The sequence below is a fragment of the Ornithorhynchus anatinus genome, chromosome 4 (genome assembly GCF_004115215.2).
Source record: "Ornithorhynchus anatinus isolate Pmale09 chromosome 4, mOrnAna1.pri.v4, whole genome shotgun sequence".
In the NCBI taxonomy this organism is placed as follows: domain Eukaryota; kingdom Metazoa; phylum Chordata; class Mammalia; order Monotremata; family Ornithorhynchidae; genus Ornithorhynchus; species Ornithorhynchus anatinus.
Window position 1 is genome coordinate 22,570,138 of NC_041731.1, and position 27,535 is coordinate 22,597,672.

Here is a 27,535-nt window from a genome sequence, read left to right on the forward strand (position 1 = left end):
CCCCCCCCCGGTGACGCCGGCCCCGGAGGGCGGGGGGCGCGGGCCGGCACTTGCCCCCGCCTGCCTCCCGGCTCCATCCCTGGCCCGCCCCCCGGGGGGGGGGGGGGCGGCCCGAGGTGGGCCGGACACGGTGGTCATCGGAACCGCCCCGCCCCACAGGACTCTTGGATCGACAGGAGGAGATACTTTATAGAAAATAAAACACCTTTGTGACGCGATAGACGCTGCCGCCGGGCCGCGGGAGGGGGGGATTCGAACCCCTCCCGCTCCTCGCCCCCCCCCTCGGAGTCCTGGGCGTTTCCCCTTTTCTGCTCCAGGACGCGGAGGTGGCGGGGGGGGGGGGGGGGGGTGTCCGTTCCGGGTGACAACCCCCGATCCGACCCCCATCCCCCTTTCTCTCGCTCCCCAGTGAAGCGGTCCTCGCTGGGGCGGGAGAAAGCGGGGGGATTGTGCGGCCCGGTAGCCCCGCCCCTCCCTCGCCTCTGGCTCTCTCGCCCTCCCCCCCGCCAGTCCGGCCCCTCCGGTTGGCGGAGGGAAAGGGGGCGCGGGCGGGTGCGGGACGCCGGTCCCCCCTCGCCCCGGCCCGCGCGGGGCGGCGGGCGGGGGCGGCGTTATACGATCTGGTTGTTCATCTGGCCCGGGTAGCGTTCGAAGCGCCTGTTGGCCTCCTCGCCGAAGGCATCGCCTGTCCGGGAAGAGGAAGGAGCTCCTTCAGGGGGAGCCGAGCCCCGGGGGGCCGGGGGGGCGTCCGGCACACGGGAGGCGCCCGACGGATACCGTAAAAAACCCAAAGAGGTCGTCTCGGGGCCCCAGTGGCCTCCTCTGTAAAATGGGGACGAAGACCGGGAGCCCCGAGTGGGACAGGGACCGAATCCAACCCGATGAGCTCGGATCCGCCCCGGCGCTCAGTACGGGGCCGGACACACGGTAGGCGCCGAAATCCCATCTTAAAAAGTCACCCGGCTTCTCTGGGCCCCTTGTCTCGTCTGTATAACGGGGATGAAGGCCGTGAGCCCCACGTGGGACGGGGACCGCGTCCAACCCGATCTTCTCGTGTCAACCCCAGTGCTCGGTACAGCGTTTGGCACGTAGTGAGTGCCCGGCAAACACCATTAAAAAAAAACCAAAAACCCTTCTTCGTGCCTCAGTTCCCTTTTCTGTAAAACAGATGAAGCCCGGGAACCCCACGTGGGACACGGATTGGGTCAGACCCGACTAGCTCGTTGCAGCCCAGTGCTTGGCACAGAGTGAGCACTTGACAGATACCGTTCTAAAAAAAAGGCGCTCTCCGTCCCTCGCTCCCCCCCCCCCGGTCTATAAAACGGGGACGAAGCCCGAGCCCCACGCGGGACGTGGACCGCGTCCGACCCGATGGGCCCAGGTCGACCCCAGCGCTTAGCACGGCGCCTGGCACGTAGTAAGGGCCTACCGGGTACCGTTGGAGGAAAAGAAAAGACCCAGCGATGGGGCGAGTTGCGCCCCTAGCCTCCTGCCTAGAGGGAGGTGACACCAAGCCCCTCCATACCGCGTAAAAGAGATGGGGATCGAGCAGCGATCTACGCCTCCCTCCCCAGTCTCAACGGTCCACCCGCCCGGGGCCGGGCGGGCGACGGTAACTGTGCTAGCTGTCAAGCGCTTACTACGGGCCGGGCACCGTACTAAGCGCTTGGGGTGGAGACAGGCAAATGGGGCTGGACCCGGTCCCCGTCCCACGTCGGGCCCGCGGTCTCAGCCGCGGATGAGGGAAGTGAAGTGACTGGGCCGAGGCCGCGCGCGGCGGAGGGGATTAGAACCCGAGACCTCCCGACTCCCAGGTGCCCGGGCTCCGGCCACGTCGCCGGGCCCCCCTCCCCCGGATCCACGCCCGGAGGGTCCCGCCCGGTGGGCCGCCGTTACCTGTGTGACAGTCGTGCACCCAGATGCGGTGACCGTCGTATTTGCAGTTGCACTTCATGGCGTTGTTGCTGAAGTCGCTCTCGGCCACTTCGAAGTTAGGGTTGATGACCACCTGGGGGGCAAGGGGGGGAGAAGGGAGCGGGAGGTCACCCCGAGGCGGAGTCGGCGCCGGGTTGGGGGGCGGGGGGACGGGGAGCGGCGGCCCGGCGGCTAGGGGACCCGGGTCCCCCTCCCGGCTCCGCCGCCCGTCCGCCGGGGGACCTCGGGCGAGTCCCTTCGTTTCTCCGGGCCCCGGTTCCCTCATCTGGGAAACGGGGGTAGAGGCCGGGACGCCCACGCGGGGCGGGGGCCGCGTCCAACCCGACGGGCCCGTGTCTGCCCCCGCGCGCGCGGCACGGGGGCCGGGACGCAGTCAGCGCTTAGATGCCGTTAAAGAACCCCCAGACCGAAGACCAGAGCTCGTTATTTGGCCCAGTGCCCGCCCCGGGACCCCACTGGCTCGCCACCTCTTCCTCTGAACGCCAGCGTGTTCTCATCCCTTCACTCACCCACACCCTCTCTCCCCTGAATTCCACTTGCGTCCCTCTCCCCTTTTCGAAGGCCCACCTCCTCCAGGGAGCCTTCCCCACCCCGGCCCTCAGTTCCTCTGCCCTCCCCCCCCCCCCCCCCCCCGCCTCTCGGTCGCCCTCGCGCCTCGGATTTGCCCCCTTTCTCCGCCCCTCCCTCAGCCCCCCGGCACTTAGGTCCGGATCCGTCGCGGAGGTTCGGGGAGAGGAAGCGACTTTCAGGGTGCCCGCTGAGCGCTCACTACGGGCCGGGCACCGGCCCGAGCCGCCGGGGGAGAGCCACGCCAACGGGGTGGGGCGCGGTCCGTGTCCCGCCGGGGGCCGACGGCCTTCATCCCCGTTTTACGGACGAGGGGCCGGAGGCCCAGAGAAGTGAAGGGGCTCGACCGGGATCCCACGGCGGGCGGGTGGCGGAGGGAGGATCGGCACCCGGGTCTCCTGACCCCCCGGGTCGGCGACGCCTCCGCCGAACTCTCCGCCGCCCGCCACCGATCTTAGCACCGACGCGTTTTACTCCTATCCTCGGCGCTCGGATAGCCGCCTACGTCCTCCGTCAACGTGGGGGTCATTTTTATGAAACTCTGCTCCCGGTAGATGTATCTGTCAGGCCCCGTACTGAGCTCCGGGGGTGAGACGAGCTAATCGGGTTGGACACGGTCCCCGTCCCCCGTGGGGCTCGCCGTCTCCGTCCCCATTTTACAGGTGAAGTAACCGAGGCCCAGAGACGTTGCGTGACTCGCCCGAGGTCGCACGGCTGACGGGTGGCGGAGCGGGGATCGGAACCCGGGTCCTTCGGACTCCCAGGCCCGGGCTTTAGCCACCGGGCCGCGCCGCCTCTCTGTCCTCGTTCTTCCTCCCGCTTCCGCTCTTTGTAAAATCATTAGGCGATAAAAGCCCCGTTAGGCGATAGAAGGTCCCAGAGGGCAGCGAAAACGCGCCCGGCCTCCTTTGGACTCTCCTAGGCGCTCAGTACGGCGCCTCACGCTTGGCTGCCGTGAAGCGGCCAAGCGTGCAGCGGAGAGGAGCAGCGTGGCGTGGGTAGGGCACGGGCCTAGGGGGTCAGAGGGTCACGCGTCCCAATCCAGGCTCCGCCGCTCGTCTGCTGTGCGACCTTGGGCCGGTCACGTGACCTCTCTGGGCCTCGGTGCCCTCAGCCATAGAATGGGGACGGAGACGGCGAATCCCACATGGGTCGGGGACCGTGTCCAAACCGACTGGCCTGCCTCCACCCTGGCGCTTAGCACGGTGCCTACGACGTAGTAGGCGGCCTAACAGATAGCACAGTTATCATTACTGTTACCCTTCGGTAAACGACGACCGTGATAACGTCGGTGTTTGTTGAGCGCTTACTACGTGCAGAGCGCCGTTCTAAGCGCCGGGGTAGATACGGGGTCATCAGGTCGTCCCACGTGAGGCTCACAGTCTTCATCCCCATTTTACGGATGAGGTAAGCGAGGCACAGAGAAGCGAGGTGACCCGCCCACCGTCACGCAGCTGACGGGTGGCGGAGCCGGGATGCGAACCCACGACCTCCGACTCCCAAGCCCGGGCTCTCTCCACAGCGTCGCGCGGCCTCTCTACGTTGAGACTCGGCCGAGGGCGGATGACGGGGGTATCCGTCAGGTGAGGCAGCGCGGCCTAGTCGGTAGAGCACAGGCCCCGGGGTCAGAAGGACCTGGGTTCTAATCCCCGCTCTGCCACTCGCCTGCTGTGTGACCTCGGGGAAGTCACTTCACTTTTCTGGGCCTCGGTTTCCTCATCCGTCAAAAGGGGATTAAAACCGGGAGGCCCAGGTGGGACGGGGTCTGTTTCCAACCCGACTGGTCCGTATCTACCCCGGCGCTCGGGAACGGGCGATCGATCAATCGATCGATGATTTATCGAGTGCGGGCTGTGCGCGGAGCACTGTAATCGTAAACGGTTTCTGTTAGGCCCCCGCGACGTGTCAAGCACCGTTTCAAGAGCTAAGGAAGCCAGAAGCCGATCGGGTCGGACACGGTCCCCGTCCCGCGTGGGGCTCGCAGATGAGGAAACCGAGGCCCAGAGAGGCGAAGCGACTCCGGGTCGCCCGGCGGACGGGTGGGGGAGCCGGGATCGGAACCCGGGTCCTCCCGGGCCCGGGCTCCATCCGGGAGGCCACGCTGCTTCCCGACGAGGCACGTGGGAGAGCGCGACACGGCGGGGCCGGCGGGCGTGTCCCCCGCCCACGGGGGGCCTACGGTTTAGAGGGCACACGGCCCGGCGCCGTAGTAGGCGCTTAGATACCATTTAAAAAAAAAAAAAAAAAAAAGCGCCGGGGCAAATCGAGGGAAACGAGGTCGGGCAGAGGCATCGTCCCGCGCGTGGCTCGCCGTCCGAAGAGGAGCCGAAGCCGACGGAGTCGGGTGAGTCGCGGTCGGGACCGACGCGGAACCGCTCTTCCTTCGGTCCCATCGCCCGAGCGCCTACCGTGCGCGGAGCACCGTGCCGAGCGCCCGGGAACTGCCCGCTCCACCGGCTCCCCTCCCTTGGGGAAGCCACCGGACCTCGAAGGCGGCGGCCTCCGACCGAACCCCTCCGGCGGCCCGCCCGGCCGGGGAACCCCCCCCCCCCCCCCCGCCCCCCGCCGTCCTTTCACGGAATCCGTCGGGCGCCGTCCCGAGCGCCGGGACGGATGCGGCCCGACGGGGTCGGACGCGGTCCCCCCCGTCCCCCCCCGACCTGCAGGATGTAGTCGCCCGGCTTCACGTCGGTGATGTCGATCCACTGGCAGTCGATGTCGTGGCGGTACAGGTCCCAGCAGCCCACGGTGATGCCCTGCTCCCGAAGTTGGCGCACTCGTAGCGTTTGGAGACGTCTGGCCGGGCGGGAGGGGGAGGGGGAAGAGACGGAGCGGAGTCGTCCCGCGCGGGCCCAAGGGTTTTGGGGCCGGGCCCGGCGTCCCGGTCGAGCCCGTCCCCGGGGTCCGCCCGGGCCCCCGGGGGCCCGGCCGGTCGCCGGGCGGCTCCGCGGAGCCCCGCGTCCCGTTCGGCGGGCCGGGGGCGCCGCGCCGAGCGCCCGGGAGGGTTCGCGGCCCGGGACCCCGCCTCGGCTCACCCTCCTGACACTCGGTGTCCCTCAGGCAGAAAACTGGCCTTGTGGCCCTCGGCCACCTTGCTGCCGTTGGGGGTCAGGATGTCGTAGTGGGTGAAGCACGTCCATGCTGTGGTAGTGGCTGCGGGAGGGGGAGAGACGGGGGCGGGGGGTCGGAGGGCGGCCGGCCGCCGCGGCCCGCCCCCCGCCCCCGCCCCGGCCCCGCGGACGCACCCGTGACACTCGTGCCAGACCCAGGAGTGGCGGCCGGCCTTGGCCGGAAGTCGGCCGCCCGAGGTTGTGGATCTGGGAGGAGAAGCGTAGCAGGCGGCGGTGCCCGTAGGGCCAGTTGGCGCCGCGGGCCGAGCGCCGAGAGGCAGTTCTCCTCGGCGGCGCAGTAGAGCATGTGCAGGGGCCGGTCCTCCACGTAGGCCGTCTCCTGCACCAGGCCCGCGTGCAGCACCAGGTCCGACGCCGCTGGGCCCGGGGACGTCGGACACGGGGGCGTCGACGGCGGGGCCCAGGCCGGGCGCCCCCCGGGACGCCCCTCCCCCCCCCCCGGCTCCGCCCGGGGACCCCCCCCGCCCCCCGCCCGCCCCCCGTCTCACTCTCAGAGCAGATGACGCCGGCGGCGAAACGGGGGCCGGTCCTCTCGCAGGAGACGCCGGCCTTGTGCCGCGGGCACTGCCCCAGCGTCAGCTCGTGGCCGGCGCAGCGCACCCCGCTGAAGACCATCTCGCTGACGTTGCTCGAGTCCCAGTACCAGGTCTCCTGCGGACGGAGGGCCGGGGGGCCGTCGGGGCGGGCCGGGGGTCCCCGGGGGTCCCGCCCCCGCGTCGCCCGCGCACCCACCTGCAGGCCGTGGTTGGCGTAGCCCAGGCCCAGCTGCCGGCAGGCCACCGTGGCCTCCGGGGTGCCCCAGCCGTCCCCGCAGATCAGCCCCCACCTCGGGGGACCGGCCCCGGGCCCCCCGACCCGGACCTCCACCCGGCCCTCGAACCGGCTGCGGCCCCCGCTCAGGCGGATCTGCGGAGACGGGGAGGAAGCGGAGACGGTCAGAGCGGGTGTCCCCCCGCCCCGGGCGCCGTGGCCGGCGCGGCCCGGGCCCGGGCGGCGGGGGGGGCGCGGGGGGGTCGCCGGCCCGGCCCCGTCACTCTGCCCCGTGGCCTCGGGCAAGTCGCCCGGCGACCCCCTCCGTGAAACGGGGACGGAGACCGGGAGCCCGACGCGGGACGGCGACCCTGGTCCGACCCCGTTCGCTTCCATCCGCCCCGGTGCTCAGAAGAGCGCCCGGCACCGAGCGGGAGCGTGACGGGTACCGTGATCATTCGTCCGCAGTGCCCCGCGCGCAGCAGGCGCTCGGTAGACGCCTCTGGACGACCGATCGAACGGATGGCTGAGCATCGGGGGACGCCCCCTCGCCCCCTCGCCCCCGGCCCTAGGGACGATAACGCTGCCGGCGATGGTGACGGTTAAGCGCGCGCCGCGCGCCGTTCGAAGCGGCGGGGGCGGGGGGGGGGATACAGACCGATCGGGTTGTCCCACGTGGGGCTCACGGTCTCCGTCCCCGTTTTCCGGGTGAGGGAACCGAGGCCCGGAGAAGCGAAGCGACCGGCCCGAAGTCACGCGGGCGACGAGCGGCGGAGCCGGGAGGAGAGCCCACGTCCTCTGAAATCCCGGGCCCGGGCTCTTGCCGCCGAACCGCCCTGCTCCTCTCCTTCACTTAGGAAGCGAGGGGGCCTCGTCCCAACGGCACGGTCCAGGGGATAAAACCCGGGCCTGGGATCCAGAGGCACCCGGGTTCTAATCCCGGCCCCGCCGCTCGTCCCCCGGCTGACCCTGGGACGCCACGTCACCTCTCTGGGCCTCGGCTCCCGCCACCCGGCACGTGGGGATGGAGACGGTGAGCCCCTCGCGGGCCGGGGACCGCGTCCGGCCCGACGAGCCTGGCTCTCCCCCGGCGCTTAGTCCGGCGCCCGGCACGTAGCGAGCGCTTAACCCATACCGTTAAAGGAAAAAATAAGCAGCAGGGTGGCATTTGCGACGCGGGGGCGGAGGCCGCCGCCTCCGGGATCCGGTGAGGGGGCGAGGGGCGGCGTGTCGGCACCCCCTCCCGAGAGACCCGTCTGGCCGCCCGCGGCCCCCTCCTCAAACGGAGCGAGGGGGCGGGGGGCCGAGGCCCCGTGGCCCGTCCCCGGGACCGGGGCCGGTGGCCGTTCTCCCCCTCCTCCGGGCCCCGCCGGAGGCCGCGGTCGGGACGGGAGGGCCGAGGAGAGGGGAGGCCGGCGGGGGGCGGGGGGGGGGGGGGTCCGGGCACGCGGGGCCGGGTGACGAGGCCGGGCTGGACGCGGCCCGGGGGGAGGAGCGACGGGCGGGGGAGCGGGTGGGGGGCGACGGCGGGCGTCCTGACCGTGGCGTCGGCGCCGGCGTAGGGGACGTTGCAGCGGACCCCGGCGTCCTCGCTGTGGGAGCAGTCGTCGGCCGTGATGTTGCGGTAGGAGCAGCTCCACAGGGACGTCTCCCGGCCCCCGCAGCGCACGTCCGTCAGGTGGATGGGGCCCATGCCTGAGGCGGGGGGGGCGGGGGGCGCTGAGGGGGCTCGGGGGACCCCAGCACGCCCCCCCCCCCCGCCCACCTCCTCGGGCCGCCTCCCAGATGCCGCGGGACTCGCCGCTCGTCGTGGGCGGGAACGGGTCTGCCTGTCGCCCTACCCGTCCTCTCCCGAGCTCCCGGCCCAGCGCCCGGCACGCAGTGGGCTCTCCATAAATACGACCGGATGAATGCCACCCGGTCGGCCCGTCGGCCCGTCAAGCGCCACGGGGACGCGCCTACCGACTCCGGCGGGCTCTCCCAGGCGCTCAGCGCGGTGCTCGGCCCATAGTAAGTGCCTGACGAACACCGTGGATTAAGTGAGCGGCCGTAGACTGGCCCTCTGGACCGGAAGCTCGTTATGCCAGGGAACGGGTCTCCCAATCCTGTTCTCTCCGACTCTCCCGGGAGCTCAGTACGGCGCTCGGCACGGAGTAGGCGCTCGATGAACCCCGTGGATTCATCGAGGGACTGTAGACCGGCCCTCTAGACCGGCAGCCCCGCGGGAGGGGAACGTGTCTACCGATTCCGTTCAGTCGGACTCTCCCCGGCGCTCCGTACGGGGCTCGGCACGGAGCGGGTGCTCGACGGACACCGTGGATCCGTCGACCGACTGGAGACCGGCCCCCTAGACCGTCGGGGAACGCGGCTGCTGATTCTGCTGCTTCTTCCTCTCCCGAGCGCTTCGTAGAGTGCTCTTCGCGTACTGACGGCGCCCGGTAAGCGCTCAGCGGGTGCCAGGCGCCGTTCTGAGCACTGGCCCGATAAACGCCACCCGTGGGTCGAATGCTGGGTTCCCAAGAGCCGGGCCCGGGTCGCGTCCCGTCCCTCCCCGCCCCCCGGCCCCCGGCTCACCTTGCCCCATGCGGGCACCGCTCAGGGCCTCCCTGGCGCTCCCGAAGCCGAGCTCCCGGCAGAGCACGCTGGCCGCCTGCAGGTCCCACTTGTGGTCGCACACGGTGCCCCACTTGCCCGCCCGCAGGGCCTCCACTCTGCCCTCGCCGGGCCGGGACCCGCCTTTCAGACGCAGCCGCGACTGCAGTGGGAAGAGACGGGGGGGGGGTGGGGGACGTTTCCGCCTGACCGGACCCGGCGGTCGGGGCCCCGGGTCGGCTCGGGTGGTCCTCCCTAAGGAGGGAGGAGAGGGAAGCGGCGGGGCCCGGTGGACGGAGCCCGGGCCCGGGGGTCAGACGGACCCGGGCTCTGATCCCGGCTGCGCCGCTTGCCTGCCGTGTGATCTTGGGCCGGTCGCTTCCCCGGGCCTCAGTTCCCCCCTCTGGAAAACGGGGATGGAGACCGTCGGCCCCACCTGGGACGGGGACCGTGCCCGACCCGATTCGGTCGTATCCGCCCGGCGCTTAGTACGGTGCCCGGCACGTAGCAGGCGCTTGACAGATGGCCACACTTAACGAACGCCTCTAGACGGGTAGCTCTTCGAGGGCGGGAAACGTGTCTGCGGTATCGTCGCGCCGCGCTCTCCCAGGCGCTTCCCACAGTGCTCCGCACACAGTAGGCGCTCCGGAAATGCAATCGGATTGATTATCGTGGTTCCCCGTGGCGATGTGAGGGGGGAGGCGGGGGGGGGGGGGGGCGGGTCTTCCCCTCGGTGGGGCTCTCACCTCTCCCCGCCGTGGCTGCTGTTTCTTCTTCTGGGCGTGGGCGGCGGCGTAGAGGGGCCCCAGCACGCAGCCGACCACGGCCGGGGCCCCTCCCGGGCACTGACCGGTGCCGTTGGCCTTGGAGAACTCGAAGGGGCAGAGGGAGAGGTGCACCTCCGTGCCCAGGCACGCCACCTCGTGCAGCCCGAAGGTGTGTCGCTGCCGCTCCGCCAACAGCCTGGAAGACCGAGACGAAGGGGCGGGGGGGGGGTCGGGGACGGGGGACTGGGGGCGCCGGTGGCGTCCCCCGGCCCCCGCAGACCCCCCCGGGCCCGGCTTGACCCCGGCCCCTCTCTCCGTCTCCCCCGCTGCCGCCTTCGTCTCCTCCTCCTCCTCCTCCTCCGTCCGTTCGGCGGGTATCGGCCGAGCGCCTACCGTGTGCGGAGCACCGTACCGAGCGCTTGGGAGAGGACAGCAGGACAGTACACAGACACGTTCCCTGCTCACGACAGCCATCCTCTCCACGCCGGACCTCCCCCGCGTTCCCTCCCGGCTCCCGGTCCCCTCCCATCCCCGTCTCCCCAAAGGGGCGTCCCGAAGGCCCGCGTGTAGGCCGTCCTCCCGGCACACGCGTCGTTCGCGACGTTATGTGGGTAGAATGCCGCTGGGGAATCAGGGACCGTATTTCCCGACAGCACGCGCCTCTCTGGATGGAACACGACGCCGGGGACGAAGGAAAGGTGACGCGTTCCGAGGGTTGACCCCGTTCGGGACTCGAGTCCGGTGATGCCGATCTTCCTTCTCGCGGGAGCTCGATCGCCAGGCGGTCGTACTGATTGAGCGCTCACTGTGTGCCGAGCACCGTACCGAGCGCTCGGGAGGGTACGACGCAACGGTGAGCGGGCGCAGTCCCTGCCCGCCACGGGCTTAGTCTAGAGGGGTTACTGGGGCACGGGTTAAGCGCCTACTCGCGGCCGGCCACCGTACTGAGCGCCGGGGTAGATGCAAGCCGAGCGGGGTGGACCCGGTCCCCGTCCCACACGGGGCTCGCCGTCTTCGTCGCCTTTTAGCGTTTATATCGTTCACGTGAACACCTGTCTTCCCCTCTAGACCGTAAGCTCGCTGTGGGCGGGGAACGCGTCTACCGGTTCTGTTATATCGGACTCTCCCAAGCGATTAGCACAGTGCCCTGCACCGAATAAGCATTCGGTGAATCCGGTTGATTGGACTGATTGAATTCCGTCGATGATAATAACAGTAACAGCGATGGTGTCCGTTGAGCGCTGACTGCGTGCCAAGCACCGCGTTCTAAGCGCTGGGGTAGAGACAGGGTCATCGGATTGCCCCACCTGGGGTTCCGTCTTAATCCCCATTTTAGTAATAATAATACTAATAACGTTGGTATTTGTTAAGCGCTCACTGTGGGCCGAGCACTGTTCTAAGCGCCGGGGTTAGACACAGGGCAATCGGGATGTCCCACGTGGGGCTCGCGGTCTTAATCCCCATTCTACAGATGAGGGAACCGAGGCACCGAGAAGTTAGGTGACCTGCCCGAAGCCACGCAGCCGACAAGCGGCGGAGCTGGGATTCGAACCCATGACCCCCGGACTCCAAAGCCCGTGCTCTTCCCGCTGAGCCACGCTGCATTTTACAGATGAGGTGACCGGGGCACGGAGAAGCTAAGCAACTTGCCCAGGGTCACACAGCAGTCCCGTGGCGGAGCCGGGATCGGAACCCACGTCCCCTGACTCCCAAGCCCGGCCTCTTGCCACCGAGCCCTGCTGCTTGGTCTCCGCTTGTGGCTTTTGTGCCGATTCGGTCGTATTTATGGAGCGCTTACTGTGTGCAAAGCACTGTACTAAGCGCCTGAGAATACAGATATTCTTGCACGTGCTCGTCCCGTCCCTGGCCCGGGCGAAGATGTGTCCGTGGGCACCTAAGCCCCCCTCCCCTGTCCGCGTCCTCTCCGACGAGTGGGCCCGGGGCTCTTGCGTTCGGACTCTGTCCCGGCCCACGTCCCAGACCCTCCTCCGGGGCCTCGGGGGGTCAGTCTGGGCTCCCCGCAGACGCCCTCCTCGGCCCTGGAATGAGGACGACGGCCCAGAACAGTGAAGCGACTTGCCCGGAGTCGCAGAGCTGACGGGTGGCGGAGCTGGGATTAGAACCCGCGACCTCTGACTCCCGAGCCCGGGCTCTTTCCGCTGAGCCGCGCTGCTTCAGGGTCCACCCCGTCTCTCTCTCCTCCACCCCTGAGGGCCAAGGGCAGGGGGGCTTGGAGCGGAAAGACCTGCCCCCCCCCCTTCTCTCTCGCTCTCCCCAGCCCCCGAGGGCCGCGGGGAGGGGCAGAAAATCCCGTCCACCCTCTCTCTCTCTCTCTCTCTCCTCGGCCTCCGAGGGCCCAGGGCAGGAGAGGTGGGGCGGCAAATCCTGTCCGCCCTCTCTTTCCTCGGCATCTGAGGGCCAAGGGCAGCAGAACGGTTGCCCCAGCAGAAGGGAGGGACCCGGGGGAAAGAATCGAGAGGGAGTCCGGCCCCCCGTTCTCGGCCCCCTCCGCGGCTCCGGGCCCCACGCGGACCCGGCGTCCCCGGCGCGGCGGATCGCTCTCTCGGGCCCCACCGCTCCTGCTCGGGCCCGCGGGTCGACCGACCCGTCGGTGGTATTTACTGAGCGTTTGCCGTGCGCGGAGCGCTGTACTGAGCCGTTGGGAGAGTCCGGTGTAGCGGGGTTCTGCCCGGTGAAGGTTAGGCGCCTACTACGTGTCGAACACCGCCCCGAGCACCGGGACGGATGCAGGTTAATCGGGCTGGACGCCGTCCCTGTCCCGCCCGAGGCTCGGAGTCTAGGTAGGAGGGGGAACAGGAGAACCGAGGCTCAGAGAGGTGAGGTGGCTCCCCCGCGCCGCCCGGCAAAGCGGGGCGGCCTAGTAGAGGAGCGGCGTGGCCTAGTGGACTGAGCAAAAAGTCAGAGGGTCTGGGTTCCAATTCCGGCTCCGCCACCTATCCGCCGTGCGACCTCGGACAAGTCGCTGCCCTGGGCCTCGGTCGCCTCGTCTGGAGAAGGGAGCCCCAAGGGACACGTGGACCGTGTCCAACCCGATCAGCTTGTACCCACCCCAGCGCTCGGAACGGTACCTGACACCCGGTAAACGCTAAACGAATACCATAGAACCCAGAGGTCGATGGGCAGGGCCGGAATCGGGACCCGGGCCCTGCGGCTCCCGGGCCCTTTCTTCTGGGCCGCGCGTTTCCGTCGGACGCGTCGGAGGACGCGCTCCCTGCCCGCGGCGAGCTTCCATTCTACGGCTCTCGGCCTCCTCGGGCCAGGTGCCTCCTCAGGACGCGAATCGCCTCTCGTCCGGCCCCCGGTTTGTGCGGGTTTGGGGTTGGACTTGGGTTTTAAGCTCCGCGGCTGGCCTGGGACGCAGGAGGGGGCGAGGGAGGGGGTCGGAGGTTGAGGAGGCCCAGCGGGAGACGGAGAGGGAGAGGTGGACGGTCAGGATGGATGAGGAGGGGCCGCCTCCGGGCTTGCCCCGTCTTTTCCTCGGCTGAGGGAGAGACGCCCGGGCGGGGGAGAGGGGAGAGTTGAGGAAGAGGAAAAGGCCGCCGGGAACGCGCCGCTGGAGGGGGGCGGGGGGGAGGGTCGACGGGTTCGGAACCGCACCGCGTGCCGGCCTCCCGAGGCCTCCACGTCGGCTGACCCTCAGAGCGGGGAGAGCCCGGGGGCCCCCGGACCGCACCGGGCCCCGGATGAATCGAGGCGGCCGAGGCCGGCGGCCGAGGGGGCCTGCCTCGGCCCTTCCCCCGCCCGCCGGTCCCCCGGCCCCGGGCCCCGGGCCGGCCTCGACCCCGACCTCGATTCGTCCGCTCGGGGATGGGCCGGATTCCCTTGTCCGTCGGCCTTCCCTCGGGGGGAAGGCCCTGAGCTCTGGGGTCAGAGGGCCAACGGCGGGTCGGGGCGGCGGGGGGGGGGGGGGAGCGGGAGCCCCCGGGGTCGGCGAGGGGGACGGCCCTCCTGCCCCGTTACCTGCCACGGGGCCCCGGGCGTCGGGCGGAGGCCTTGGCCGCTCTTTTTCTCAACCGCCTGTGAAGACGACAACACCTGGGGCTCGGGGGGGGGGGGGGGGGGGATCTCCCGGATGGGCTTCGGAGGCGCCCGCCCCGCCGGGCGTCGTGCTGTCTCCCGGGCTCCCCTCCTCCCGGCATCCTCCGGGGAGGCCTGGCGGCGGGGGTTCCCTCGGGACCGTCCCCTCGCCGCCAACGGCCAAACCTCTTCCCCGTCTCTCCCGCGCCGCGTCCCACGGTCCGGCGGTCACGCCGGGCCCCGGGCGTTGAGCGGGACCCTCGGGGGAGGGGCGGGGAGGGGCCGTGGACCACGAGGTGACCGGCCGGACCGGACCAGCTCGGAGGGGGCTTTGGCCCCCTTCTCGGTTCCGCCCCCTCGCCCCCTCCGGGGTCCATTTTCTCCAGAGGGCCCCACGTCGGGTGGTTCTTTCCACCGTCCTTCTGCCACCGTCCCACCCCCGCGGGGGAGAGCTTCGAGGCTGGTGCGGAACCGGCGTGCGCCGGACCGAGAGTCGAACGAATTTAAACCTCCGGGCCCAGAACCCGGTTCGATGGCCATCTCTGTCCCCGGAACGGTTTGATGGGCCGGTAGACTCTCACCGCGCGCATTCCCGCTCCGAAGAGAGATGGAGGTTTCGCTTTAAGAGGCTGATATCGCGGGCGGGGCCGGGAAAGCTCGCGTCTGTGATTCCGTGTGAGACCGTGTGTTTCTTTTCGGTCTGCGTGTCTCAGGAGTGAATCTGGGTGAGGATGTGCCCCCGCTGCTGCTGTGTGAGTCTGTCTGCCTGTCTGGGCCGGCACAAGCGTCCGGCTCCGGCTCCCTGACCGTCTCTGACTCCTCGTCCGTCTCCCCAGCTTCCCGTCTCCCTGTCCGTCTCTGGCTCCCTGTCGGCCCGTCTCCGGATGACGACCATAATAAGAACGCCGATAATAGCGGCGTTCGTCATAGTGCTCGCTACGTGCCGAGCCCCCCCCCCCCCCCCCCCGCCAAGCGCCGGTGTGGACACAGACGAGTCGGGTTGGACACGGTGCCCGTCCCACGTGGACTCCCCAGCCTCGATCCCCATCTTCCAGATGAGGAAACGGAGGCGCGGAAAAGCGGAGCGGCTTTTTTGTGGTATTTGTTAAGTGCCGACCGTGTGCCGGGCGCCCTGCGAGATCGTCGGATTGGACCCGGTCCCCGTCCCACGTGGGGCTCCCGGTCTTCCTCCCCGTTTTCCGGGCGAGAGAACCGAGGCCCAGAGAGGTGCGGGGCCGTGTCCGAGGTCACCCGGCGGACGAGGGGCAGAGCCGGGATCGGGACCCGGGCCCTTCTGACTCCCTCGCTGTCTCCGGCTCCCTTTCCTGTCCTCTCTTTGTTTCTCCCCTCTCCCCGCGCCCTCCCTCACGCTAAAGCCGTCGGAACTTTACGGGAAGGCAGAGGGACCCTCTCTCGCCCCTTCTCTCTCATCTCCACGTTCTTTTCGGAACCGGGACGTTCTCTGGGAGGACGCGAAACCCCAGTTCGCCATCAGAAACCGAGCATCCCGGAGCTCGTTAACGGAGCGGTGAACTGGAGAGTCCTCTAGGCCGGGGGGGGGACACGCTGATTTTACTCCTCTCCGGGATTCCTCTGGGAATTCTCCGACCCTGGCTCCCGAGGCGGTCCCGTGTATAAAACTCTTCCGAAAGAGCGACAGGAACAAACCGCGGGGGAGCGGCAGGGGAGGCTAGTGGAAAGCGCACGGGCCCGGGAGTCGGGGGACCCCGTGTTTTCACCCCACCTCCTCCGCTAGCCGTGGCGTGACCTGGGGCGAGTCGCTTGACTTCTCCGGGCCCGTTTCCTCATCTGTGAAATGGGAATTCGACACCCGCTCTCCCTCACCATTTATGGCATTTTTTTAGGGTGCTTTCTGAAGCGCTTACTATGCGCCAGGCACCGTGCCAAGTGCCGGGGGGATACAAGCGAATGACATGGGACCGTAAACCCGTTGCGGGCAGGGAACGTGTCTGCTGATTCTCTTGCATTGCGTTCTCCCAGGCGCTTAGCGCAGTGCTCTGTACGTAGCGAGCGCTCGATAAATACCCCTGATCGACTGATTGACACAGCCCCCGTCCCACCTGGGGCTCACAGGCTTAATCCCCATTTTACAGGGGGAAATAACTGAAGCCGAGAGAAGTGAAGTGGCCTGCCCGAGGTCACCCGGCAGACAAGTGGTGGAGCCAGGACCCAGGTCCTTCCGACCCCCAGGCCCGGGCTCTTTCCGCTAGGCCGCACTGCTTCTCCAAGGCCGCGCTGCTTCTCGCAGCAGGTAGCGCCAGTTTTCCGGGGACCCTCCGGTATTACTGCGGGGACCCCCTGAGCCCCGAGACTCTTCAGTAACACAGAGGGGAACCCCAGGACCCCCCCCCCCGACCCTATAATAACATCGTAACGCTGATAACGGCGGTGTCTCTCAAGCGCTTACTACGTGCCAAGCGCCGACACACATAATCGGGTCCCACTTGCAGCTCACAGTCCGAGTGGGAGGGAGAACGGGGATCGAGTCCCCGTTTTGCCGATGAGGGAACCGAGGCCCAGAGAAGCGAAGTGGCTCGCACGGGGTCACGCGGCAGACAAGCGGCAGAGCCGGGATGAAGACCCAAGACCTTCTGAGTCCCAGGCCCCTTCGGGCCGCAGTGCTTCTCACACCGGGGAGCCCCAGGACCGGAGGCCCTCCGGCGCCACGGGGCGGACCCCCTCAGCCCCGACACTGGTCAGTGACACACCCCGGAGCCCCCGCGCCCTCCGACCCTACCATAACCGAGAGGCGGGGCGGCCTGGCGAAGAGAACCCGGGCCTGGGAGTCAGAGGGACCTGGGTCCTCGTGCCGGCTCCTCTGCACCTCTGTCGTGTGACCTCGGACCAGTCACTTCACCGGCCCTCTTCGCCCTCATCTGTAGAACGAGGATGAAGAGTCTGAGCCCCGCGTGGGACCCGGGGGCTGTGTCTAACCTGATTAGCCCGTACCTACTCCAGCGCGCTTAGGACGGTGCCCGGCACGTAGTAAGCACTTAAATAGCATTGAAGGAAAAGTCCCTTCTCTTCTCTGGGCCTCGGTCACCTCACCTGTAAAGCGGGGAGCCCCACGTGGGACAGGGACTGTGTCCGACCCGGTCACCCGCGCCTACCCCAGCGTTCGGTACGGTGGCTGGCGCGTAGTAAGCGTTTGACGAATCCCTTTGAGGAGAATAACGGAGAGCCCCGGGCCCGGAGACCCTCCAGTAACCCAGCGAGGCCATCTCCCTGCAGGCCCCCCAGCTTCACCGAGCGGTTAAAACAGGGCTCGGCACACAGTGAGTGGTCAGCAAGTACCATTACCATTATTATCTGTATCGTTATCATTAAGGATCCCTCGGGCCCTCAATCCCGCACCTCCGGACAGAACAAACCCCCAACTCCCCAGGCTTGCCCCTTCCCACCCATTTCTGTCCGCCCGATTCCGGGTCCAGGGCGTGTCAGAGCTTCTGACGTGCTCACCCTCTCCTCCTCCCTCAGTCCGTCAGTCAGTGGTATCTATCGAGCGCTCACGGTGTGCAGACGGTGTGCAGAGCACTGGACTAAGCGCTCGGGAGCCCGGAACGCCTTCCTTCCTCTTACTCGACAATGTCCTCCCCCCCGCCACCCAGAGCTTATTGAAGGCCCGCCTCCTCCCGGAGGCCTTCCCCGACTAAGCCCCCCTTTCCTCTTCTCCCACTCCCTTCCGCTTCGCCCCCGACTTGCCCCCTCGATCCATCCCCCCTCCCAGCCCCTCGGCACTTATATCCAGATCTGTCATTTATTGATTTAGATTAATGCCCGTCTCCCCCTCTACCCTAAGTTTATCGTGGGCAGGGAATGTGTCTGTTGTTTTGTACGCTCCCGAGTGCTCGGTACAGAGCTTTGGACGCAGCAGGTGCTCAATAAATACGATCGACTGACCGACAGACTGTCTCTCTCTCTCTCTCTCTCTCTCTCAGTCTCCCTCCGTCTCTGTCTCTCTCCATCACCGCTGTTAATTATCGGGTGGGTCTCCCAACCAGGTGCCTGGGAGCCTTTGAAGGCAGTGGCAGAGGAGTCGGTCCCCGTTCACAAAGGGTGCTCTGTCAGTCATAATAATCATAGTAATAATAATAATAATTCTAACGACGACGGCATCCGTAAAGCCCCTACTACGTGCCGGGCACCCTGTGGAGCGCTGGGGTGGATACGAGCGGATGGGGTTGGACCCAGTCCCCGTCCCGCGTGGGGCTCACGGTCTCAAACCCCGTTTCCCGGACGAGGTCGCCGAGGCCCAGAGAAGCGAAGCGACTCGCCCCGGGTCACGCAGCGGACCAGTGGCAGAGCCGAGATTAGCACCCGTGACCCCCTGACCCCCAGTCCCGTGCTCTCTCCACTACGCCGCGCTGGTACTCGTCAAGCGCTTCCGACGTGCCCGGCGCCGTTCCGAGCGCTGGGGGAGCCGCGAGTCCATCGGGGTGGACGCGGTCCCGGTCCCCTTCTGGGGCTCGTACTCTCAAGCCCCATTTTCCGGCCGAGGTAACCGAGGCCCCGAGGAGGGGGGTGACTTGGCCAAGGTCACCCAGCGGACACGAGGCGGAGCCGGGACTAGGAGGCGGGTCCTTCTGACTCCCGGGCCCGGGCTCCAGCCGCTAGGCCACGCTGCTCGTGGGGGACCCGGGCTCGGGAACCACCGGCACCTCCGTCCTCCCCCGGCCCGGCTCGGCCGGACGGTTTCGGCGGGGCCCCGGCGATGGACCCCGCTCGGCTCCCGCCCCTCCGACCCTCTGTCGCCCGCCGCCTCTGGGCCGACCGACTCGGCCCTCGGTTCCCCCTCTCCCAGTCCCTTCTGCGTCGCCCCGGCGCTGGCGTCTGCTCCCCTTATCCCCCCCCCCCCCCCCCGCCTCGTGTCCGGATCCGTAACTTCTCGATCGACGCTCGGACCGGAGCCCCAACTGGGCCGGCTCCGAGCGCCCCCGAAGGCCTTCCGTCTCCCCCCGCGCTTGCTACGGTGCCTGAGAAGCAGCGTGGCCTGGTGGGTGGAGCCCGGGCCGGGGGAGTGGGAAGGACCTGGGTTCTCATCCCGGCTCCGCCGCTTGTCTGCCGGGTGACCTCGGGCGACTCGCTCTGCGCCTCGGTTCCCTCATCCGTAGAACGGGGATGGAGACCGGGAGCCCCCCCGGGGGGCGGGGACCGCGTCCAACCCGATGACCTCGTATCTCCCCCGTCGCTTAGAACAGCGGTCGACACATAGTAAGCGCTTAACAGACCCCATCATCGTCATCGTCTCGGCCCCACGGGGTCCGCGCTTAACCAGCACCCCCGACTGCAGCGGTGGAGCCGGATTTAATGACGACGGCGTCCGTTAAGCGCTTGCTCTGTGCCGGCCCCCGTACTGAGCGCCGGGGTGGGCAGAGGCAAATGGAGCCGGACGCGGTCCCCGCCCCACGGGGGGCCCGCCGCCTCCACCCCCGTTTTCCGGAGGAGGGAACCGAGGCCCAGAGAAGCGAGGTGACCCGCCCGAGGTCACGCAGCCCGGGATCAGAACCCCTGACCCGACTCGCAGACCCGCGCCCTAGCCACGACGCCGGGCTGGATTTAGCCCCGGCCCCCTCCCCTTCCGCCGGCCCCCCCCGGGGTCTCCCCGCGGCCCCCGCGCTCACCTGTAGAAGTTGTAGTTGACTTTGCGCTCGGCCGGGAAGCCCAGCATCCCGCAGACGACGCGGCTGTTCTGGGGGGTCCAGCCCAGGTCGCACACCCGCGCCCAGCGGCCCCGCAGCTTGACCTCGACGAGCCCCTCGGTGACGGGCAGCCGCTGGCGGCCGGCTCCCCCGACGGCGGCGCGGAGACGCACCTCTTCCACCTGGACCCGCTGCTCCGCCTGGGGGGACCCGGGCCGCGTCACCTCCCCGCTCCTCCCCTTCCCCGCCCCGTCTCCGTCGCCACCCCCCCTCCCCGGGGCCCTCTCTCCACCGGGCCACCCTGCTTCCCCGTCGCTCGATCGATGGGTCGATCGGCTGCCCGTCGGTGCGCGGGCTGTCCGAATCCAGCGAAGAAGAATAACGAAGGTACTTGTTAGGCGCTCGCTACGGGCCGAGCGCTGTTCCGAGCGCGGGGGTAGGCGCAAGGCCATCGGTCCCCCTCCCACGTGGGGCTCACGCTCTTGATCAGCGCGGCTCAGGGGAAAGAGCCCGGGCTTGGGAGTCAGAGGTCGCGGGTTCTCATCCCGGCTCCGCCGCCTGCCGGCTGTGTGACCGTGGGCAAGTCGCTTCGCTTCTCCGCGCCTCGGCGACCTCATCTGTCAGATGGGGGTGAAAACTGTGAGCCCCAGGTGGGACGGCCTCAACGCCTTGCATCCCCCGGCGCTCGGAACGGCGCTCTGCACGGAGCAAGCGCTTAACAGATACCCACCGCTTATTTTATTTCTAATCCTCATTTTGCCGATGAGGGAACTGAGGCCCAGAGGAGGGAAGGGACTTGCCCGAGGTCGCACGGCGGACCGGCGGGAATCGAAACCGTGACCTTCCGACGCCCGGGCCCGGCCCCCGTCCGCCGCGATCCCCCCGTCCGCTCGGTCGTATCCACTGAGCGCTCGCCGGGTGCAGGGCACCGGACCGAGCGCCCGGGAGAGGACGAGAGAACGCTGAACGGACGCGTTGCCGGCCCGCGACGAGCTCGCGGCCCGGCGGCGGGGAGAGACGCCGACAGAGAGAAACCAACGGGGAGGCGGACGTCGAGGCCGTGAGCTCGCTGTGGGCGGGCAGCGCGTCCGTCGCGTCGTCCCGCCGTCCTCTCCCGGGCGCTCGGCCCGGCGCTCGGCACAGGGTAGGCGCTCGGCGAAGACGACGGAAGGGAGGGGTCGGGGCCGGGTCCCCTCCGCGGGCGGCCGAGCCTGACCTCGATGACGTTGGAGTCGGAGAAGCCCGGGATGCGCTCGTCCTTGCAGATGACCCCGGCGTCCTCCTCGTGGGTGCAGTCGCTGTTGCCCCACCCCCGAGACTGGCAGTCGGCGACGCTCTTCTCACCGCCGCCGCAGTTCACGTTGTCCAGCCAGATGCGGCCTGCGGGGCGACGGGGAGGGAGGGGGAGAGGGACAGATGCACGGAGACCGCCGGGGCCGGGGCCGGGGCCGGGCCGGGACCCCGCCGCCACTCACCGGTGCCTTTCCCGTACTTGGCGCTGTGGGTCCAGCCGGTGGCGGCCACGAAGCCGAGGTGACGGCAGAACACGTGGGCGGTGTCCAGGGTGAAGTCGTCGTCGCAGACGGTGCCCCACTCGCCCGCGTGCAGCACCTCCACCCGGCCCTCGTGGCGCTTCCGCGGGAAGCCCGCCAGGCGGACGCGCGGCCCCGGGGGCCCGGGGGTCGGAGGCGGGGCCGGGCCGGGGGCCGGGGGCCGCGGGGAGGGCCGGGCCGCCCGAGCCCACAGGCACAGGCCGTACAGCACGGCGAAGAGACCCCAGCCCCGTCCCTGCCTCATGGTGGGGGCGGCCTGAGGGACGGACGGACGGACGGACGGACGGACAGACAGACAGACAGGCGCCACCCGTCACTTCCCCGCGACGCCGGGATCCGCCCTCCCCTCGCCCTCCGGACCGCCGCCGCCTCAATCCGGGCGCTCCTCCTCTCCCGCCCGGGCTACCGTCGTCGGCCTCTTCGCCGGCCTCCCGCCTCTCCCCGCTCCAGTTCATCCTTGGGCTCGGCCGCCCGGATCCTTTCTCTACAGAAACGTTGGCTCCACGTCCCCCTCCCCCTCCTCGGGTTGCGCCCGCCCACCTCCGCATCCGACACGGACCGTCCGCTTGTTCCGTTTCGTTTCGTTGTCCGTCTCCCCCATCCCCCCCCAGACCGCGAGCCCGTCGTGGGGCGGGGACGGTCTCCATCGGTCGCCGAACTGTGCTTCCCAAGCGCCCGGTACGGTGCTCCGCACACGGTAAGCGCTCAGTACGACCGAGCGAACGAATGAGTGAATGAAAAAGCTTCTCGAAGCACACGACCCCCTCGCCCCCTCCGGCCTCACGTCGCCCCTCTCCCGCTCCAGCCCCGCTTCGGAGCCTTATCGGAGGGCCGCCTCCTCCAAGAGGCCTTCCCCGACTAGGCCCTCCTTTCCTCTTCTCCCACTCCCCTCTGCGTCACCCGCACTCGCTCCCTTCCTTCACCCCCCCGCCCCCCCCCCAGCCCCACACCGCTTTATGTCCTCATCTGTCGTGTATTCATCTCTGTCGATGTCCGTCTCCCCCTCTAGACCGTCACCTCGTTGTGGGCGGGGGACGCGACCGTGGTATTCGTTCAGTCGTGTTTATCGAGCACCTGCTGGGTGCGGAGCGCTGTAGTAGGCGCTTGGAAAGTACAGCTGGGCCACAGAGAGAGACATTCCCTGCCCGACGGGCTCACGGTCTAGAAGCGGGGAGACGGACAGCAAAACCGAACAGGTGGACGGTCTGGGTTGGATGCGGAGACCGACGGGCAACCGCCCAAGGTTCTCGTCCTATCGTACGGCGCTCGGCACGCCGGAAGCGCTCGGTCGGTGCCGTTCGCTCCCCGGGGCCTCGGGTCCCTCGTCTGGAAGACGGGGGCGGGGACCGAGTCCGCCCCGATTCGCTTGGATCCGCCCCGGCGCCTAGCGCGGAGCCTGGCGCATGGTCAGCGCCCAACGGATGCCGCCGTTATTATTATTACAATTAAATGCCCTTGGAGCCGTGACCACCGGGCATTTGCTGTTCGCCCCACCGCGCTTATGAATCATACGGGAGCGGCGCGGAGGAACGGAAGGAGCCCCGTCTTGGGAGTCGGAGGTCGTGGCTTCCGATCCCGGCTCCGCCACCTGTCGGCTGTGTGACCTCGGGCAAGTCACGTCACTTCTCTGGGCCTCAGTTCCCTCATCTGGAAAATGGGGATGAACTCCGTGAGTCCCACGTGGGACAACCTGGGGACCTTGTAGGCCCCCCAGCGCTTAGAACAGTGCTCTGGCACGTGGTGAGCGCTTAACAAACACACCATCCTCATCATTACGCCTTGACTCCGGCCCAGCCCACCACGGTCCTCCAGCCCCACCGACCCCAGCCCCGGCCGACTCCCCGGAGCCCCGCGGTCCTCGCCCCCAACCGGATTCCCGAACCCCACGGGCCTTTCCTTCCTTCCTCCGTTCCGTCGTATTTCCGGAGCGCTTACCGCGTGCGGAGCGCCGGACTGAGCCCTCGGGAGGTACGGTTGGGCAACGGATAGAGACGCTCCCCACCCCCCCCCGCCCCCCGGGCACCCCAATCTCCACGGCCTCCGGCCGCACCCGGCTCCGCGAGCCCCGCGGTTCTCGGCCCCCGCCGGCACCCCGGAATCCACAGTTCCCGGCCCCAGCCAGCGCCCCCGGATCCTACACGGTGGGTGCGGAAGACCGCCCCAGACGGAGCCCCTCACGGCCCCGGCGGGGCCGGGCGTCCGACGGAAGGCAACGTAAGCGGGGCGGCTCGGCGGCAAGCGCCCGGGCTCGGGGGGTCGGAGGTCGTGGGTTCTGATCCCGGCTCCGCCGCTGAGCAGCTGGGTCACTTGACTCCTCTGGGCCTCGGTTCCCTCAGCCGGAAAGGGGGGATGAAGACGGTCAGCCCCGCGGGGCGGGGGGGGGGGGGGGGCGACCTGACGACCTTCTATCTCCCCCAGCGCTTAGAGCAGTGCTAAGGCCCTAGAGGCGAGTCTTCGGCAGGGGAGGTAACTGAGGCCCAGGGCGGTTCAGTGACTTGCCTAAGGTCACCCGGCCGACGCTCGGCGGAGGCGGGATCGGAACCCGGGTCCTTCTGACTTTCAGGCCCCCACTCGGTAGCTCAGGCAGCTCTCTTCCCCTCTTCGAAGCCCTCCCGAGAGCTCGCCTCCTCCAGGAGGCCTTCCCACACGGAGCGCCCCCCTTTCCCTCTGCTCCTCCTCCTCCCCGCCCCCCCCCCGTCGCCCCGACTCCCTCCCTCTGCTCCACCCCCTTTCCCTCCCCCCGGCACTTGTCTGTATTTGGACATGTCTGTCGCTCTGTTGATTTCATCGACGACGCGTACATCCCTGTAATTCTACTGATCTATTTTGATGCTGTTGATGCCCGGCTATCTTGTTTCCTCGTCTGCCTCCCCCTCCTAGACCGCGAGCCCGTCGTGGGGTAGGGATCGTCTCCGTCGGTTGCCGGCCCGTACTTTCCAAGCGCTCGGTACGGCGCTGTGCGCGCGGTAAGCGCTCAGTAGGTACGATCGAATGAACGGACGAATGGCACCTACGAAGCTCTTAACGAGCACCGTGATCACGACTGTTCGTACGATCATGCCGTCTAAGCGCCGACCGTGCGCCAGGCCCCGGTCGGACGATAGTTAACGGTGCTCAGAACGGAGCTTGGCCCCTAGCAAGCGCTCAACGATTACCGCCATCGCCGTCGCGATTACCGTCGTCATCAAACGCGCGTGCGCACAAACCCACACCGCCCTCATACGCGCGCGCGGAGCCGACGGGCCCACCTGAGGGACGGAGAAAGGGCACACGGGCACGGGTCCGCGGACCCACTCCCGCGGGACGCACACCGACGGTCGGGGACCCACGTGGGCCCACGCGCCGGGACAGGCCCTCCCCCCTCCCCCCTCCGCCCCCCACCCCCCGACGCGCGCACGCACGGGCACGTTCAACCCCTCGGACAGAGCCGCATTTCATTCGGAAGCGCACACGTCGCCCAGGCACAGACGCGCGCATTCACACAGAGGCTCACACACGGACCTGCATCCCGCCCCCGGCCCGCGGGCCCCTCGGCCGCGGCGGGAAGGCCGGGGGCCCGTCGGGGCGGGCGGCCCGGCCCGGCCGCTCCGCTCGTCGGCCCCGTGGCCCCGGGCGAGTCACTTCCCTTCCCCGGGCCTCGGTTCCCTCGTCTGGGAGAGGGGGACGAGGCCCGGGCCGGGGACCGCGTGCGGGGCCCGGCACGTCCTAGGCGCCCGACGGGCACCCCGCTCGTCACTGATTATCGTTGCACGCACTCGGAGCCGTGACCTCTGGGCATCCGCTCCCCGCCCCACCTTCGGCCCCGCGGCGCTCGGGAATTATAGAGGAGGGCTCGATGGGGAATCGGAGAGTAGAGATTGTTTACTCGACTGCCTAGGCCCTCCAGACCGTCGGCTCGCGGAGGACGGGGGAGGCGTCTCCCGACTCGGCCGCCCTGCCCTCTCCCCGGGGTCCGGCCCGGCGCCCCGCGCGCCGGAAGCGCCCGGCGACTACCGTCCATGGATCGACGGATCCATCGGCTGAAGGGACGGAGTCTTCCCCGCTCCCGTCATCGCTTCCTGCCCCGTTCCCCACCCCTACCCCGGCCCCGGCCGGCGGCCGGCTGAGGGGAGGATTCGCTCCCCCGGCCTTTCGGGCCCATTTCCGAGGCGACGGAAGAAGCGGGCCTCGGGGGCCCCGGCTCGGCTCCTCATCCTCGTTTGGACTCCACGCTCTCCCCAGCTCTCGCCCCTGCGTCTTCCCTCGCTCTCTGTCTCCCCCGCGGTGGCCCGTCCCCCGCCTCCCGGGCCTCGGGACGGCGTGGCTCAGCGGGGAGAGCCGGGGCCCGGGAGTCGGGGGGTCGTGGGTCCCGATCCCGGCGCCGCCCCTCACCAGCTGCGGGACTCCGGGCGGGTCACTTCGCTTCTCTGGGCCTCACTGACCTCGTCCGGAAAACGGGGACCGAGGCCCCACGTGAGGCGACCTGACGGCCCCGCATCCGCCCCAGCGCCCGGGACGGCGCTTGGCACATAGTAAGCGCTTAACAAATACCATCACTATCGTTACGATATAGTCAGTTGGACTCTCCCACGCGCTCCGACCCTCAGGCGGTCGATGACTCCCGGCGCGCGACGGCCGAGGACCTGGGTTCTGATCCCGGCTCCGCCACTCATCCGCCGGGTGACCTCGGGCGAGCCACCCTGCTCCTGATCCCCGCCCTGCCGCTTCCCTGCCGGGTGACCTCGGCCGGGTCGCCGCACTTCTCTGGGCCTCGGCGACCTCGCGGGACGGGGACCGCGTCCAAACCGACTCGCTCGGATCCACCCCGGCGCTCAGCCCGGTGGCCGGCGCGTAGCCGGCGCTCGAGAGGCAGCACGGTCGTTCCCCTCCGGGCCTCGGCGACCTCATCCGGGAAACGGGGATGAAGACGGCGGGCCCCGCGCGGGACGGGGACCGCGTCCAACCTGACGAGCCCGCGTCCTCCCCGGGCGCGTACTACGGCGCCCGCCACGTAGGAGGCACTTAAACGCCACGAGAAAACAGAGGAGCCCAGAGATCGCGGGATCCGTCGAGCGCTCGCCGGGTGGCGGGCGACCGTACCGAGCGTCCCGGGGGGAGACGCGGGCTCGCCGGGGCCGGACGCGGGTGGCGCGACGGATTCTCGGCCCGGCGGGGCGGGAGGCGCGCGTGCCGTCCGTCCGGCGGTATCCGCCGAGCGCTCGCCGCGGGCGGGGCACCGTACCGAGCGCCGGGGTGAGTGCGGGAGGGCGATAAAGAGGGACGATCCCTGCCCCCGGTGAGCCGCCAGCGCGGGACGGGAGCCGGGGGAGGCCGACGGCGGTACAAGTAAACAGATCGGTCCCGGCCCCGCCGGGGGCCCCCCCGGCCCGCACCCCCCAGACCTCTCGCTTCGGGGCCCGCCTCCGGCCCGGATGGAAACTCTGACTCCTCCGCGGGGAAGGAATTGCGGTTCAAGTGCCCCCCTCCGCCCTCCGCCCCAAATCCCTCTTCCCATCCCCATCCCCATCCCCATCCCCATCCATCCTCTTCTTGTCCCGCGGGTCCCCCGCCCCTAAGGAGCCCCCTCCCCACCCCCTCTCCCTCTTATCCTGCCCTTCCTCCTCCCCGCAGCCCCCCGGGATGCGGGGCCCGACCCTTCCCGCCGAAGGGCCCCCCGCTACCTGACAGCCGGACCGGGATCGGGACCGGGACGGGGACCGGGACCGGGCGAGGACCGTCGGATTGGGCCGAGAGGGGAATTTCCGCCCGGGCTCAATCCGAGCTTTTGAAGAAAAGTGTCCGGCTCGGGCAGGGGAGGGGGAGTGGGGTGGACGCCCCTCCCTCTCTCCCCCCTCCGCCCTGCAGGCCCCTCCCCCCGTCCCCATCCCGGATCCACGTCCAGCTCCGGCCCTGCTCAATCGGGGCTCTGTTGGGGACCCCCTCCCCCCCCCCCCCATCCCCCTCTCCTCCCCCGGGCCCGGGCCGGGCAGCGGAAGGAAGGGGCAGCCCCCGTTTCCGCGCTCCCGCCGGGGCTCTGGGGAAGGCGCACGCGTGGCCACGGGGAGGATGTGGAGGACGCCCCCCGGCCCGGGCCCCCGGGGCCCCCCTGGATTACAGTGGCGGTGCCTACTAGGTGCCAAGCACCGTTCTAAACGCTGGATTCAGGGACTCCCCCGGCCCTCCCGGGGCTGCAGAGAACCTCCCTCTGGACAGAGAGGAAGCGGATTCGGAGACGGCTCCGGCCCCACAGAGGTCGGCGAGACGCCCTGCGGAGATCCGGGAAAGAGGCCGGGCTGGGGAGTCGGGGGTCGTGGGTTCTAATCCCGCCTCCGCCCCCCCGGCGGCTGGCTCACCCGGGGCCGCCCACCTGGCTTCTCCGGGCCTCGGTGACCTCGTCTGGAAAAGGGGGATGAAGAGCGGGAGCCCCACGGGGGACAACCCGACGACCTTCTATCCCCCACCCGCCCCCCGGCGCTCAGAACAGTGCTGGGCACCTAGTGAGCGCTTAACGGACGCCATCGTCGTCATCGTCGTCCCTCCCCGTGGATCCAGGCACCACCCCC

General features: G+C 69.3%; 1 protein-coding gene across 1 annotated transcript; it reads right to left on the reverse strand.

Moving 5' to 3' along the window:
- Positions 1–533: 533 nt before the first annotated feature.
- LOXL3 (lysyl oxidase like 3) lies at positions 534–26,789 on the reverse strand. The gene is given in 19 exon segments (XM_029063850.2): positions 534–685; positions 1,897–2,008; positions 5,163–5,263; positions 5,266–5,298; positions 5,538–5,568; positions 5,570–5,632; positions 5,634–5,655; positions 5,748–5,798; positions 5,800–5,879; positions 5,881–5,990; positions 6,122–6,284; positions 6,366–6,539; positions 7,924–8,078; positions 8,958–9,138; positions 9,722–9,938; positions 19,423–19,640; positions 20,657–20,820; positions 20,916–21,249; positions 26,654–26,789. Coding segments are annotated over 18 exon segments (2,271 nt in total). The 5' UTR covers positions 21,238–21,249; positions 26,654–26,789; the 3' UTR covers positions 534–611.
- Between the last annotated feature and the right edge of the window lie 746 nt (positions 26,790–27,535).